Source organism: Triturus cristatus, chromosome 3_1 (genome assembly GCF_964204655.1).
Source record: "Triturus cristatus chromosome 3_1, aTriCri1.1, whole genome shotgun sequence".
Lineage (NCBI taxonomy): Eukaryota > Metazoa > Chordata > Amphibia > Caudata > Salamandridae > Triturus > Triturus cristatus.
This window is the reverse complement of record NC_140583.1, coordinates 176,569,248-176,585,754: the sequence shown is the minus strand read 5'-3', so window position 1 is coordinate 176,585,754 and position 16,507 is coordinate 176,569,248. Positions and strand designations below refer to the sequence as shown.

The 16,507-nt window shown below is 39.5% G+C and overlaps 1 protein-coding gene across 2 annotated transcripts in view; it reads right to left on the bottom strand.

Moving 5' to 3' along the window:
* Positions 1-16,507, bottom strand: part of LOC146859890 (sodium-coupled monocarboxylate transporter 2-like) — a 439,901-nt gene that overhangs the window by 41,538 nt on the left and 381,856 nt on the right. For both annotated transcript variants that reach the window (XM_085643626.1, XM_085643627.1), the window contains one exon: positions 12,339-12,520. In XM_085643626.1, coding sequence (XP_085499752.1) covers positions 12,339-12,520 — 182 coding nt within the window. The remainder of the gene's footprint in view (positions 1-12,338; positions 12,521-16,507) is intronic.

Below are 16,507 nucleotides of genomic sequence, written 5' to 3'. Positions count from 1 at the left end.
ATTAAACCCAATAACTTTGGCACTCTTGCTCTTCAAATTGGACACATAACTCCGGTACACTTCACAATTAACAGGGAACCTCTTGAACTCACCAGAGTAGGAGCACATGATACTCACTGACCCTCACTTGAGCGCAATGTCCACAATCAGCAAATGCACTGGCTCCTCTCAAACGTTCACTGCATGACACAAGGACTATCCTAAATCTTTCCAAGTTGCCAAATCTGCCTTCCACATCCATCTTCTGGTCCACCAGTGCTCAGTTGCTCTCAGAGAACCAGGGGTCGCTTAATTTACAAGAACTAATAAACCGTACTTCAACCCAAAAATAAATGCAGTGTCCATGGATCCTTATCCCATCCTCATCGCCACTTTTAAGACACCTGTACACGGTTGGTGATGGTTGAAAGGTTTATTAAGATGGAAACAACAACCCCTGCACACTTCATCTCTCCACAGCAACTGACTCGACTATCCCCACTGGTATCTCCATTCTATAAATTCCTTGCAGACAGCAACCAGTTGCTAAGACACAACATATGACAGTCTAACTCATATGAAGAAGCAATCATTATGAAAAAAGATGACAATTGTCAGCTGAATCATAGTTTTTGATTTCCCTCACTCACTCTTTCATTTACTCACAAACAGTTGGTAATGTTTAAAAAATAGTTCTGACATCACACTTACTGTGTGTATGACTTTAGATCAGCATGGAGAGCATATGTTGATGGGTTGCCGGTAGTAAACACATGTATAACTTTGGAAAGCTGACTATTTTTTTCCATTTCATGTATTTTGAGCACTGTGGTGAAGTATAATCAACTGTCTTTACTGTATTAAATTGTGACAGACTCAGTACAATAAAGGGAGAAGAGCACAGCCTAAAGACGAGTGATGCCAGTTTTTGTTCTTCTGTGGAGAGAACCAATGGTGTTGATATCTTTATGGGCCAGGAATTGAGGTTTGAATATATTCCTTGATTGGATTGTGTGCTAGTGAGGGTTACTGAGTATAACTGTCATAGTCTTGAATTCAGAGAAAGCAGAAATAATGTGGCTTACAGTGTCTGGAGTTGTGCTGGTTATGCAAAAATAATTCAGGCTGTATTCTAACTTGCGTCCAGCATGGTATCTTGATTTGGATCTTCACTATAACATTTCTAAGTACAAGACAGTATCCTTGTAGTATTCAGTAGTGGACTCTTAACTGTGAGAGTAAGGAGGAGCTGAGCTGAGCAAGAGCCTCTATGTTGCTCATGTTCTGACTGCTCCTCCTTCATGCCACACACTCTCTTTCCTGACTATACATCCTTTTGGAGATCAGGAAACATTCTAATCATGGCCTTATCAGAAACAAAGTGCACATAAGGCAGGATAACACTACATTCCACAGAACTTAATGAAAAAATTAATATTAATCCATAGATCCAGAGAGTCAAGAATAGAAGATAAATAGTGGAATGTCAAATCTGAGGCCACCAGTTAGTGTGGGAGTGGCTGGTGAATTGATGGGGTCATCACCTGTATCAGGTATGACAGAAAGTTCCTATTTAGGAGTGTCTGCCACATCTGAGAATTCCCAGGCCGATGACGGTTCACAAAGACTTCCATGAGGCATATAGAAAAGCAATTTGTGAGTAATTACAATATCCATCTCTTCACTCAGTAATGATGGACCCAATAAATACAATTTTAGATCACATTCTGAAGTATTTTTCTGGGAACCACTGGGTCTGACGCACCTGATCTTCTTTATACAGTCTGGATGACATTGCTCTTCTCGTCTGATTTTGCTTGTACTTCATCTTCTCCTTTTGTAACAGGACATGGTATCAAACCAATTTGTAAATTATATCTGCCTTCCCACGAGATATGTTGGTTTGTCATTTCCTTCTAAACATGATTTCTGCAGGCGAACCACATGTGGTTCTGTGTGGCGTGGCCGGGAAATAGCATTTACAACGCTGTCCTTACATCATGCTACTATTACAACGGAGTCGTTACAACGACGGCGTTGTTAGTACGCGATGCATTTACATCGCAAGTCATTACAGCGACTTGCACTAGGGGGCGCTGACGTATTGGAAATGAATTCCAACACCTTCCGTACTGTTGCGCAAACTGGAGTAGGAATAGTAATTAATACTATTCCTAATTCCAGTGCGCCCCTAGTGCAAGTCGTTGTAAGACTTGCGATGGAAATGCATTGCGTACTAACAATGCGGTCATTGTAACAACTGCGTTGTAAAAGCACGCGATGTAATACATCGCACAGTAATCAGCCATATTCTGCGTGGCCCTGTTGTCACACAATATCTTCCACCGGATTTCATGCCAATATGAAGAAGCCTTTATTAAGAGCAGATATTACTATTTCAGAGGCAGTATTCAAAATAGCCATGACCTTAGGAAATCTTGATAACCCACCTGTCATGAATATGATGAATAGCAAGTACTTCCCGGTGACCATGGATATGAAGCAGTCAATTGAAACTTATTTCTATGCTTAAGGGTGAGAAATCTGTAGTGATCAGGGTGCTGTCTGTTCTTAGTCATGTAACGTAGCAGGCATGACAGTCCCCTGTTGTCTTCTCAGCTAGTTCATCCGGAAACCTGGAGCCATACTTTCTGTTTCAGTAGTCTTTGGGTGACAAAGACACTTTAGTATCCAGATTGAAATATCTTCCTCAGTCACTTATTAAGAGGACAGGATTTACTAAATGGGAGTATCTCAATATGAGTCCCAGTCTATGTTGGTCGAGTTCTATTGAACATTTTGGAAAACCTCTAGGGCCTTGAGATAACAGGTCAATGTTTATGTTTTAATTGTTCCAGTTTTATCCACTGTGAGCCAATGAGATCTTATGTGGCCCCAAGAGTTGGGTTGGCACGGGATACATTGGTGAGGGCACCTTTAGCAACAGGAGAGGTCAGTCTGATGATATATCAGTGATGTTGTTCATCAGCTAAAAAGAAGAAGCCGCATCTTTCTATTCTCTAAGACGTTTTTGCTTTAGGAGTGCCTGATGCTATAAACAGTGAAAAAATGTCCTTAGATGAGATGTGGAAATCTTCACAGGCACAGATCACAACCAGGCGTTCTTTTTCTCCCTAATATTATGCCTACTCCGGGATGGTCATACTGCAACCTCCATAAGCAACTACTCATTGTGTGTCTTCAGGATAAAGATTTCTCCATGCCAGGATAGCACCTAGAACCACTGGACTCTTACCAACTACGTGTTTGAAATGAGTGTTAAAATATTCTGTTATGAATCTCATATATATTTGATTAAATCGCTTTGAAAGCAGACTGGCATCTTTATATCTTTTTTCCACATTCTCTATTCCTCAATGAGCTCTCTAAATTGGCCAGTGATAGAGGCTACATCTGGTGGACAGCAGGCTAAGAAACCTATAAGAGCCAGGAATGACCAAAGTGAGGAATATTTTCAGGAGCTGGGACAAAGATGAAGGCTAACACCTTGTTTGGATTAGGAAGTGTGCCTACCTGAGAAGAAATTTGTCCCTACCGCTTCTAGAACTTCTTTCTAAAGTTCTAAACAAAGAAACAACTGTTCTTTGTTTACTATTAGCTTCACTTCTTTTACAGATTCACAGACTTTCAGCAATATGTTAGGTACTAGTTACTCTCCCCTGAGGCGGAAGCCGGGGGTTCTACTCTCTATTCCTTTGCGGTATTACTGGGCTAACTTTTTAAAACCTGTAAATATCTTAATTGTGGCGTTTTAAAAATCATTGCATAACTGCGCTTAGCGAGTGCAAGATTTGCCTAGCACCGAGGCGCGCTCCTCTCACCTTTCCTCCCGGCGTGGCCGATTAGGGGCTGACGACGCGGGGTAAAGGCGCCATCTTGGAGGGAGAAAGGGTTGGCGGTCCAGTGGCAGGACGCCTCCCGCCCTCCCGGATATTTAAACAGTAAGTGCCCATCGCTCTGCGTACTAGTTACTCTCCCCTGAGGCGGAAGCCGGGGGTTCTACTCTCTATTCCTTTGCGGTATTACTGGGCTAACTTTTTAAAACCTGTAAATATCTTAATTGTGGCGTTTTAAAAATCATTGCATAACTGCGCTTAGCGAGTGCAAGATTTGCCTAGCACCGAGGCGCACTCCTCTCACCTTTCCTCCCGGCGTGGCCGATTAGGGGCTGACGACGCGGGGTAAAGGTGCCATCTTGGAGGGAGAAAGGGTTGGCGGTCCAGTGGCAGGACGCCTCCCACCCTCCTCGGCACAGTATAAAAAAATGGGGTCATTCCGTCCGCGCAGCGGGCGGGTGCAGCGGGCACGCCGGCGGCGCGCCAAAGGCGCGCCAAAGGCAAGCCCGTCTGCGCCCATCCGCGCCGGACACGGGCCTAGGGCCACCACCCCTGGCTCTACCGAATTCGCCCGCCTCCCACCCTACACTCACTCCTCACTAACTGATCTACGTCCACGAGCCATGGAAGGATGTATTAGATATAGTCCGGAATCTATATTTTCCACTACAATCTTGAAATGTGAGCACTGTCAGGCAGCCATCCCCCTTTTAAATAAACCGGTGGGAAACGGCTATCAAAATCAGGTAACACAACATTTTATAACTGCCCTGATCAACGTTCGCTCGTTGGCCAAACACAGGCAAGAAATTGCTGATTTACTTCTGGACAGGAACATCGATATAATGTTCCTGACAGAGACCTGGATGGATAAAACATCGGACCCAGATCTTGTAATAGCCGTCCCAAAGGGATTTAAAGTATATAGGCTGGACAGAACAAACAAAAGAGGAGGTGGGATAGCAATCATTGCACGGGACACCCTCAAAATCCACATCAAGGCAATACCTACTACTACATGTGAGGCGCTTCACTTTGATATCTATTTATCGCCTTCCTATAACTTCAGAGGCATACTATTATATAGACGACCAGAAACTCGGTTGGGATTTCTCACAGAAATTGCTACTATTTTAGAAGCATTTGCAATCGAGAAATCCATAACACTGCTAGGAGACTTTAATTTCCATCTGGACTGTAATAGAGATAAAGACACTATATCCTTACAGTCGGAAATGGAGGTCTTTGGCCTATCACAATTGGTGACGGGACCTACCCACAATGCGGGGCATACATTAGATGGAATATACACTAATCTAGATAATCTCCTAATCACTGACGTCCTCCCAATGACTTGGACTGACCATTACTTGGTACTAAGTACTATAGAAATTAGTGATACCTCCATTGTTAAAACACCCACTCCCAGACAGGAACCTTTTAAGGTATGGAAAGACATCAATATTCCTAACCTTAAGGTAGCATTAGATAATTCTAAGCCTATCCTGTCTACTGATCCAGAAATAGCTACAAAGCAATACCAAGCTTGGCTGGACCAGGCTACTAATAAATTAGTACCAGTCAAACGAATGTCCAGTAACAGAAGCTCCCCTTTAGCACCCTGGTACACAAAAGAACTTAGAAAACACAAACAGCTATGTAGAAACAAAGAAAGACACTGGAGGAAAAGCTATGACGATGAAAGCAAACATATGTATAAAAAGCTTCAAATTCAGTATAAACTCCTGATCACAGAGGCCAAAAAAAAGTACTACAGCGAGCAAATTGAAAGTGCTAAAAACTCTAATAAAAAGCTCTATAACATAACTAAACAGCTTGTAGGAGGTGTTCCTGACTTGAACCCCCCTTGTTCACAAAGTGTCTGTGACTCATTAGCATCCTTCTTTTTCACTAAAGTGAATGATATCTTCTCAGCATTTAACTCTACTGATAACCAAAGCACAGATAACATAATAACACTACATACTGAAAACACCCTTTCACAGTTTGCGGAAATCACAGAAAACCAAATTCAGGACATCATCAAATCCATTAAATCCGGCTCAGCACTGGATCCTTGTCCCATGAAAACTCTCCTCCCATTAATGGACACAGTGGTGCCAGTTATAACTCAAGTCTGTAATCTATTGTTCCGCACAGGAATCTTCCCTTCCCCTTTAAAAAAGACCTTACTAAAGCCACTTCTGAAAAAAGCTGGCCTGAATAAAACGGAGTTAAAAAACTACAGGCCTATAGCCAACCTCCCGTTTCTAGCCAAAATAGTAGAAAAAGCCATGAATACTCAACTTGCGGAATTTATCGAGCAATACCATCTGCTCGATGAAACCCAATTTGGATTCCGCAAGTTTCATGGAACAGAAATGGCACTAATCAAAGTAGCGGATGATATCCGTCTAATACGAGATCAAGGAGGCTCAGCATTGTTGGTGCTTCTAGATTTATCGGCCGCCTTCGACACGGTCGACCATAAGATCTTGGTCGATCGTGTTGAAGGCATGGGCGTGCGAGGCCTAGCGAAGAAACTACTGGCATCATTCCTGACGGATAGATCACAGGCAGTCATCCTAGGACAATTCGAGTCAGCAGAGTTGTCCTTGCCATGCGGGGTACCTCAAGGTTCATCCCTCAGTCCGACACTATTTAACATCTATGTGTCGGACCTTGCTAAGACAATCAAAGCACATGGGATGAACCTTACCTCATATGCGGATGACACCCAGTTGATCCTGTCCGTCAGGGATGATGGGGAAACAGTGGCGGAGAGTTTTAGAACAGGCATGCAGGCCATCGGACAGTGGATGTCAGCAAACTGTTTGAAACTGAACTCCGACAAAACTGAGGTGGTAACCTTCGGTCATCTTAACCCTAATTGGTCCTCGGTATGGTGGCCGGTATCTTTTGGAGCCTTGCCTAAACCAACCACGAAGGTGAGAAATGTAGGCGTCATTTTTGACGACAAACTGAACTTTATGGCTCATGCCAACCAGACGGCCTCCACAGCGTTCTACAAATTACGCCTGGTAAAAAAGATCCTTCCATTTCTTCGCAAAAGTGTAGGCAAGACTTTAGTAAGTGCCCTAGTCCTGTCTGCATTGGATTACTGCAATGGCCTGTTTATCAATGCCCAAACTAGGGTCATCAAGAAAATGCAGACAGTGCAGAACGCAGCGGCCAGACTCCTCTCGGACATTCCTAAGTTTGAACCTATAACTAATACCTTGAGAAGCTTCCGCTGGCTCCCTATCAGGAATAGAATCAAATTTAAAACATTATGTATAGTTTATAAATCGCTACACTCGCAAGCCCCTCAATTCCTGAAAGACCACCTTATTCCTTATTGTCCTCCTCGACCACTTCGCTCAGCCAAACTGAACGATATGGTGATACCTCGGACCAGATTAGTCAACTGGGGAGACAGACGTTTCCTGGTGGCCGCCCCGAAACTATGGAACACACTGCCACAATCCATCAGATCTAGCCCAAATCTCCTGTCATTCAGAAAGATGCTGAAAACATGGCTGTTTAACCTCTAAGAGCTAGAAGCCAAGCATAGGAGAGTTCACATAGTACAGCGCCGAGACGCCTGCGGGCATTTGTTCGCGCTTTATGAAATGCTAAAAATAAATAAATAAATAAAAATGCTCAAGTGATTTGCCAAATATTAAGATGTCATGACTGTAATTGAGGACGTTTTAGACTCCTTGTTTTATTCTTGGAATCAGCTCATAAAAAACCTCAGTCTCCAATATAGCAATATTAATGTGATTAGATCTTAATAAAGCATGATGGCTTGTGAAGGGTGAAATATGTTGGGAGTTTTTCTCCATTTCAATTGAATTTTTACCGTTGTTTAGATCATGGTTGTGAGCAGCCAAATGCCCCTCCCTTTGGATGGCATTATTAATCTAGCACAAGTCCACATAGATACAAATTTTAGTGGCAAATGGTGTTTCGGCATGTAGCAGTAGGCAAAACCCATGGGTAAGTCAACAAATGGCCACTTAATTGGGATAAGCCATCTGAGGAGGGCAGGAACAGTCAGAAGTAAAATGAGACAGCCTTGTCACTAACTCTCTTGGATTTGAGATTTCAAATGGGGCACACAGGATCTGCTCCCATTCATTTACATGGCCCACCAGGAGAGGGTGAGAGGAAACAGTTCTTGGCTCTGTTAGAGTGAGGAGATGTCATCTAAGTGGAAGGGTGGTCTAGGGAGAGCTACAGCCCCGACTTATGAAGAAGGGGTTAGTCATTTAGGATTTATGGTTTCTAGGAGTTTTATGGTTAAGCAAAATGAAGTGCTGCCGAAGGAGGTGAGGCAAGGGTAAGAAAATAAACAGGTCTGGGTGGCAAAAATGATCCAATCAATGGCTAGTGCACAAGATAAGACTAGTTAGAAAATGTCCTGACCAAAGACGCTGATACCTGAAAAATGAAGGCTATGCTGGAAAGAAAGAACTCTTGAAGAAGACCCATCTGACTAATGAGAATTGTACACTACAGTAGCCCTGGCCTTGATCTGGTGCAGAAGAATTCTGCTCAGAGGACCTGGGAGCTGCAGTATGAAGGGTTGTATGACATAATTTCGACAGACAGAAAATCGACCTACAAATATATCGCAACAAAAATATCGATGTCAAGAATATCGACATCCTATCTACAACATGGTAAGTACAAAAATATCGAAAATTAAATATCGATGTCAAAAATATCGTTATTAAAAATATCGTTTTTCTTTTACTTTAAAAATATATGTAAAATAAACCAAATTATACTTAGAAATTAAATAAACATAATTAAATATATTGTATAATATTTAAAATGTATAATTAATATATATAATTTAATAAAACTTTAATTAAACATATACATATAATATATAATATATATACTTACTTAATAATTAATTTTAATAATTATTTCTGTAACGTATAAATTATTAAATGTTTTTAAAAATTACCAATACATCTATACACATAAAACAATAACATTAATAAATATTTAATAATTACATATAGCAAATAATAATCAATATTTTTAATGTGAATAATTTTTATTATTAATGATATATTACAATAGCTAAAATAATACAAAACATATTAAATATCAGACACAATAAAACTACTAGTCCAACTCCAACAAAAACAACAGTAAGGAAAATGTTGGATAGCGTAGGGGTAAAAATTACTATTCCAACTCCAAAGAGTGCAACAGTAGGGAAAGCGTTGGATAGCGTAGGGTTAAAATTACTATTCCAACTCCAGAGAGTGCAATAGTAGGGAAAGTGTTGGATAGGTTAAAGGTAAAAATTACTATTCCCACTCCAGAGAGTGCAACAGTAGGGAAAACGTTGGATAGCGTAGGGGTAAAAATTACTATTCCAACTCCAAAGAGTGCAACAGTAGGGAAAGCGTTGGATAGCGTAGGGGTAAACATTACTATTCCAACTCCAGAGAGTGCAATAGTAGGGAAAGCGTTGGATAGCGTAAGGGTAAAAATTACCATTCCCATTCCAGAGAGTGCAACAGTAGGGAAAGTAGCGTAGGGAAAAAAATTACTATTCCAACTACAGAGAATGCAACAGTAGGGAAACCACTGGATAGCATAGTGGTAAAAATTACTATTCCCACTCCAGTGAGTCCAACAGTAGGGAAAGCGTTGGATAGCGTAGGGGTAAAAATTACTATTCCCACTCCAATGAGTGCAACAGCAGTGAAAACGCTGGATAGCGTAGGGGTACAAATTACTATTCCCACTCCAGTAAGTGAAACAGTAGGGAAAGCGCTGGATAGCGTAGGGGTACAAATTACTATTCCCACTCCAGTAAGTGAAACAGTAGGGAAAGCGTTGGATAGCGTAGGGGTAAAAATTACTATTCCAACTCCAGAGAGTGCAATAGTAGGGAAAGCGTTGGATAGCGTAAGGGTAAAAATTACTATTCCCACTCCAGAGAGTGCAACAGTAGGGAAAGTGTTGGATAGCGTAGGGAAAAAAATTACTATTCCAACTACAGAGAATGCAACAGTAGGGAAACCACTGGATAGCATAGGAGTAAAAATTACTATTCCCACTCCAGTGAGTCCAACAGTAGGGAAAGAGTTGGATAGCGTAGGGGTAAAAATTACTATTCCAACTCCAGAGAGTGAAACAGTTGGGAAAGCACTGGATAGCATAGGGATTCTATAAACATAATAACCAATTAAATAATTAGTTATAAAAAAATAGCATATTAATAATTAATTGACAAAATATTTATTATTAAATACCAATTATTTAAAATAAATATTTATATAAATAACTTTAAATTACATCCCACACTATTCCCCCTTTAACACACAACACACTACTCATACAAAATACACAATACATTTAAATATCAGTTTATCTATTATTTACAATTAATAATACATTCTTTATAATTAATATACTTATTATTTACTAATTTATTCATATTAACTACCAAATTACAATTATTCACAAATTAATTATTAATTAACAATACATTAATTAGCAATAACAACAAATAACATGAAATAATAAATTATTTATATTTACTATATTTAACGTACTAATAACAATTAATTACCAATTAATAATTAATTAACAATTAATTATTATTAATTACAAATAAATAAAAATTATCAGTAATTATTTGAATTTAATTACATCCCACCCTATTCCCCTATAAACCCACAACCCACTACACATAAAAATTCACATAATTAATTTAATCATCAATTAATCACTTCATAAAATTAAATCACCAATTATTTAGTAATTAACAATTAATTAATTAACAATACCAATAAATAAATATTAATATTAAACTAATTATAACTTATATAATTAACCAATTAATAAAATTAATTTACAATTAATAATTAATTAACAATTAATTAATCAATTAATATATTTAATTTACAATTAGTAATTAATTAACAATTAATTAATCATAAATACCAATTAAACAATACATATTAATTAATTAATTATAATTAAATTACTTCCCACCCTATTCCCCTATAAACCCACAACCCGCTCTGATACTAAAACGCTAAATTATATTTTAAATAATTATTAATCTCTAAACATTTATTTTTAAATGTATTAAAATACATTACAATAATCTTTAACATACAAATAAAATACATATTAAAATACATTACACTAATAAAATATCGATATTATTGACATCGAAATTTTTGATTACGATATTACTTACATCTATATTAATGACTTCGATATTATTAACTTCGATAATACTTACCTTGGGGTCGATATTCTGTCCATCGATATTCTTGACTTCGATATTCTTTACCTACGATATTAACAACTCGATATACTTGTAGGTGGAAATTTAAAACTCGATATTTAGACTAACCACCAGTATGAAGGACTTTCCCAGAAATAGGACAAAAGTGGGAATTCGTTTTTTTTTTACACCTCCAGAGGACTTGGACAAAATGCAGAAGTTTTGTAAATTAGGGTGTACCCTAAATTGAGCAGAAAATTATGTTTGTACATCTCAGAGCTATTTGATGTACTCATAATGAGTTCAGTGGAGCCTCACCATAAAGTGACCTTGCCATTTGGAATCCGACATGACTACAACTTCCAAACTTGCCCAGCTAAATGATATTGAGAAAAAGGGAAAAGGCCCAAAACCTTGAACCAGGGCAAGTTGGCAAATTTATCTTACCTCAATGCTATAAATTCCAGTTTTGCTCAGCTTGGAGCTTTTGGTGACAATACCAATGGCTTCAGTGGAAGGCCAATAATAACATCACCAACTGAGAGGGACCCTCACTGGCTTCAGCCTTAGGTCTTGCGCCTCAGGAAGACTTTGACTTCCGAAAAGTAGACTAATTTAGCCAATTTAACTGGGGTAGCCAGATTTGTGTGTTCAACCTCTCCTTTGTTACAGTCAGTCTGAAATCATGCCTATGTCTTAATCAAGTGTTAAATGAGACGTTGCATTTCTGAGAGGTTTTGGTAATGGAACGTTTAATCTTCTTCTTATCATTTGTGGTCTAATGCGAAAACAGAGCACACTAATCAATTTTTGAGCAATATTTACAATGCTGCTATAATGTAACTCAAGTCAATTGGTTTTCCTATTTACCAAGTCGCTTAATTTTAATCAATGTTATTCATAGTTCTACCAAAGTTCCATCCTTCTTTGGAATGAAAGGCTTCATCCAGACATCTTTCTATCATCTCCTCATGTTGATCCTTTGCTTCCTGCAGGTATTAATTACTAAAGACATGTAAAGAAGCATAGACAACTTGTTTCACAATGTTTACATCTTTCTACAGTCAAGAGGAAGAAATATGCTAATAAATCAATACCATCTTCTTTTTCCTTTTCACCTGAAAGTTTAACTATCATCTTGTTTTCTCCCAATTCAGGGGTGCTACAAACTGGCTTATGTCACAAGCTGGTGTTTAGGAAAGCAAACATAAATAAATAAATATTTGTACCTGAATGGCTGTGCAGCTGTTGGTGCTAACTCTGTGGGGTACATCGACTCATTAAATACTTTGCACCCAGATGTGTCCAGTTCCAAAGGATGTGTTTTTGTCACAGGTGCAGGGTAAATGAAAGCTCCAATTCCAACCCAGAATGCTAAGGTTATTCCAGTGAGGAGACCACCAAGTGCACCCTGTATATAAAAAGATGACTCTAAAATTGAACACAACAGACTAATCTACATGGGAACATTTAGGCATTCAATATGCATCCTAATTTGCAATTTATTTACATTTTGTTTACATCGCTTACAATTATTGCAACTGATAGCATTTGAAAAACACACATTTGCTTTTGTGTGGCAGATATGTTTATTTGTTTATTTGACAGACTATGCCAATGCTTTTCCAGTCACTCAGCACTTAAAATAAATTATGTATAAGACTTTTTGTGCATATCTCCTTTAACCCCTTCAGTGCCCATGACGAGCTGGACTCGTCATGGGCCGCGGTGGCGCTGTGCCCATGACGAGTCCAGCTCGTCATAGACCCCGCCCGCTAATGCAACGGCCGGCACTGGGCGGGGAAAGGGGCGGGCACTGAAGGGGTTAAAGGTGTGTCAGCAGCTCATTCCGTATTGGAAGGCTGTACTGTTGGTGGTGCTCATATCTGCAATAAACTGAGTTTGTGTAACTACTTAGCTCAGTGTTGTAACAAATATCTTTCTATGAAACTGCTTTTGCCTTGAAAAATGTCCACTGGCAGATCAACGCGGCTTATGTTCTCCTCTGTGCATTTTGTTTTACTACCTCATCCTTGTTTTTGAAAGCAAATAAACAATGGTCCTGGTTACTATGGTTTCTCTCGTTGTAACCACCAGGTTATCCATGTCAGTGATGGGCAGGAAATAGGGTTGCCCAAACATTGTTGGGTCTTCATTGAAGGCTTTCTGATGGCTGAGCCAGTGGGGCCACCATTGTCAGAAAACTGTCAGTCTGCCCAACTTGGAGTAGGTTAGTGACTCAGTACTCTCTCTGACAAACTCTAAATCAGGCCCCATGTTTGTACTAAGAATGAGGCCCTGGGAATACTATTATCCAGAACATAGTATATGTAATGGCAATTTTCACTTATACCATAGGCAGTTCCATTTATGAGACCCACTAACTATTTTACATTTCTTTAACTGACAGTTTGTTGTAGTGCTTTAGTAGACTTGTGTTAACTAGCTTCTTTTTCTGGTGAACACTCATTTTCTCTTAGATTTCTCTGCTTAAATGCACATGTGTGCAGTTTGCCTATGGGCTGGACTTGACCCTCTCCTCATGGTCACCCACGACCTTTCTACCTTCACCATTCTTTTTTTCTGAATTAATTTCTGTTGGCCTTCGGACTCGGGGCACTGTAGCAATGGTGAAAGCATTACCCCAGTGTTCACTGTAGAAAAGGCTGCCCACATCCCAAAGGATCTGGTGCCTGACTTTCCTGTAGGGTTATGACATAGACTACTGGTTTGAGGTCTATGAGGTTTCCCCAGAGAAGCATAGGGCCCAAGAGAAAGATTGTGGGGCTCAGTCTGTCCTAAGAAACCACCCGCTGGTGGGACCTCTACAGGGGTGCTTGTGCTCACTCCCTAAAACTCCCTAAGTCTGAAGGTAAGCGCCGACCAATCCACTTACTTTATCCGATTTGTGCTCCATTGCTGTCGGACATATTTTTGACCTGTGTTCTGGTCTTGCATGACTAGATGTCCACAGTTGGCCCTTTGACCTTTTAGGTGCTAGTTTTTACCTTAAACTTGTTTGTCATTTTGGTTCAAATAATTAAGTAAAATCAAATGTACTCCATTATTCTAAATTGGTGTGGGATTTGTCTTGTGTTGTGTTTTCACTTTAGTCCTGTATTTGTGCTGTATAAATAATTTACACATTGCCTCTAAGTCAGGCCTGACTGCTTTTGTGCTAAGCTACCAAACGGTTGAGCACTGATTAATTTAGTGACCATTGTGGTTCATCCTGAAAGGGATAGTGGGTGTTGCTTGAGCAGAGTTAACACCTCACTCAACCAACAACCGAGTTTCTCACACTGTGTTTATATGCTGAACAATACTCTAGAAAATGAATACATTAGTTTTTTTTTAACGAGATCATCAATTAACAGTGGATATGTTTCATGTTACCACATGCCAGATAATCATGTTATTTGCTCTTGCTTAAGGTAATATTACTCAATATATTTCACTATTTAATTCAATTAGAGGTAGATCATGATGTTTAAATAACCTTTCTTGTTCCATTACCAAATGATTTAGCCTAGAGCCGTGAACAATTCCAGCACTTTCATCAGCGGATATTAAATTATCAATCAATCAATCAAAGTTGCTTTATTTCGATATCCAATATCTTAAAAGCATTTGAAAATGTACATCCTTCAATTTATATAAGCCATAAAAATGTTAAATAGAAACATCAATTTAAAAATATAAAATGTAATCAAACATTAAATTCATCAATTTCTAATTGCCCAAAAGGTTATATAATATGATTATGGCAAAAATAATCTTGGGTCAACGTTTTATAAAAGTTCATTTCAAACCCTTCTTCACATAAAACCTTTTTTCCCTTTGGGTTATTCTTAATCTGTTTACAGGGAATAAAGTGGCGGTGCAATATATCATGTGCAAACCATGAAGCTAAGAATGTAGAAACATAATTCATTATAAATCTCCACGCAAAAATTTAAACCTTACAATCCAAGCACAACCAAGATACTTGGCTACACCACAAGCAAAGAGAGTCCGCGCGTCAGTCTTTAAAATGCGTAAAGCAGTTCGATATTCGGGCGTACTCAACTCTCTGCAAATGGGTGTAAGCCATCTCGTTCTTGCACTTTTATAAGCAGGGCAGGCAAACATGAAATGGGTTATGCTCTCTATCAGTGTTTTGCAACAGGGGCACCCTAAAGGTGTCTGATGTGGGGTGCTCCAATTCGCAGTTAACTCTCTAACGGTAGTGAGCCTACCCTAAACTGTATATAAAGTGCTCTATCTCATGGTGTTTGGATAAAATCTAGGTAAGGTTCTAAAAATGTGTATTGCTTATGGAGACAAAACTCTTCCGTCAGCCTCCCTGCTCCTAGGTTGCTAAGTTCTTGGGCATAGACCCAGGCCCAATAGCGTCTTTTAAGGTCAGTCTTACTAGGAGGGGTTTGCGTATCCCATGCTTCCTTGAAGCCTAATGCAACAAGAGATTTTTTGAGATTGAGCACCCAACTAATTCTTTGGTTAGCATCTAGAGCCATGACTTCTGTGAGCACGGTGGCATAGTTGGTTAGTTCAGGGGTCCAACATAAGCGGGCCCAGAATAACAGGGGTCGTAGCCTAGCTATATCTTTAAAAGAAAGCCTACCCATGTCTTTTAACAGCGGTTTCAGTGGCACACTACGGGGTTGGATCACTAGATCTCTTAGAAACTTATGTTCAGACCTGCAAATGCTTTCAGTATTCTCAAAACCCCACAGTTCAGCTCCATAAAGAGCTGAACTGACAGCTTTAGTTGCATAAATTGTAAGGGCAGGAGCCACAGGTCTGCTCTGCGAGGAGCGATGTTCTTTAGTTAGTATGCCTGTGACACGCTTGTGATTTAGAAGCATTTTATCAATGTGATGCCTCCATCGCAATTTATTATCTAATGTTATTCCCAGGTTGTCGAACGTTGAAACTTTATCCAAGCGAATTCCATTTAAAGTAAAATTATCTCTATACGGCTTGTAAGGGTTAAACGCCATAAGTTTAGTCTTAGAGGTATTCACAATCAAACCCCTAGACTCGCAAAAAGTATAAAATCTGTCTAGAAGCTTTTAGAGCCCTACTGGCATTTTAGAGATAAGCAACGTATCATCTGCAAAGAGTAGAGTGGGAACCCTGTCTCCTGCCAGGGCTGGTGCATCGGATGGAAACTCCTGCAAATAGCTCACCACCCCGTTCATATATAAAGAGAACAGGGTGGGAGCCACAACACACAGCCCTGGCGTACCCCTCTATTTACTGGGATCCTGTTTGTTTTTTGTCCCTGGGACCCCCACCTCACTTGGGCATAATTGCCCTCATGTAGGCGAGTCAAGATGTTCAATAATAGCAGAGGCATCCACATTTCTTCTAATAGATGCCATAGCCGATCACA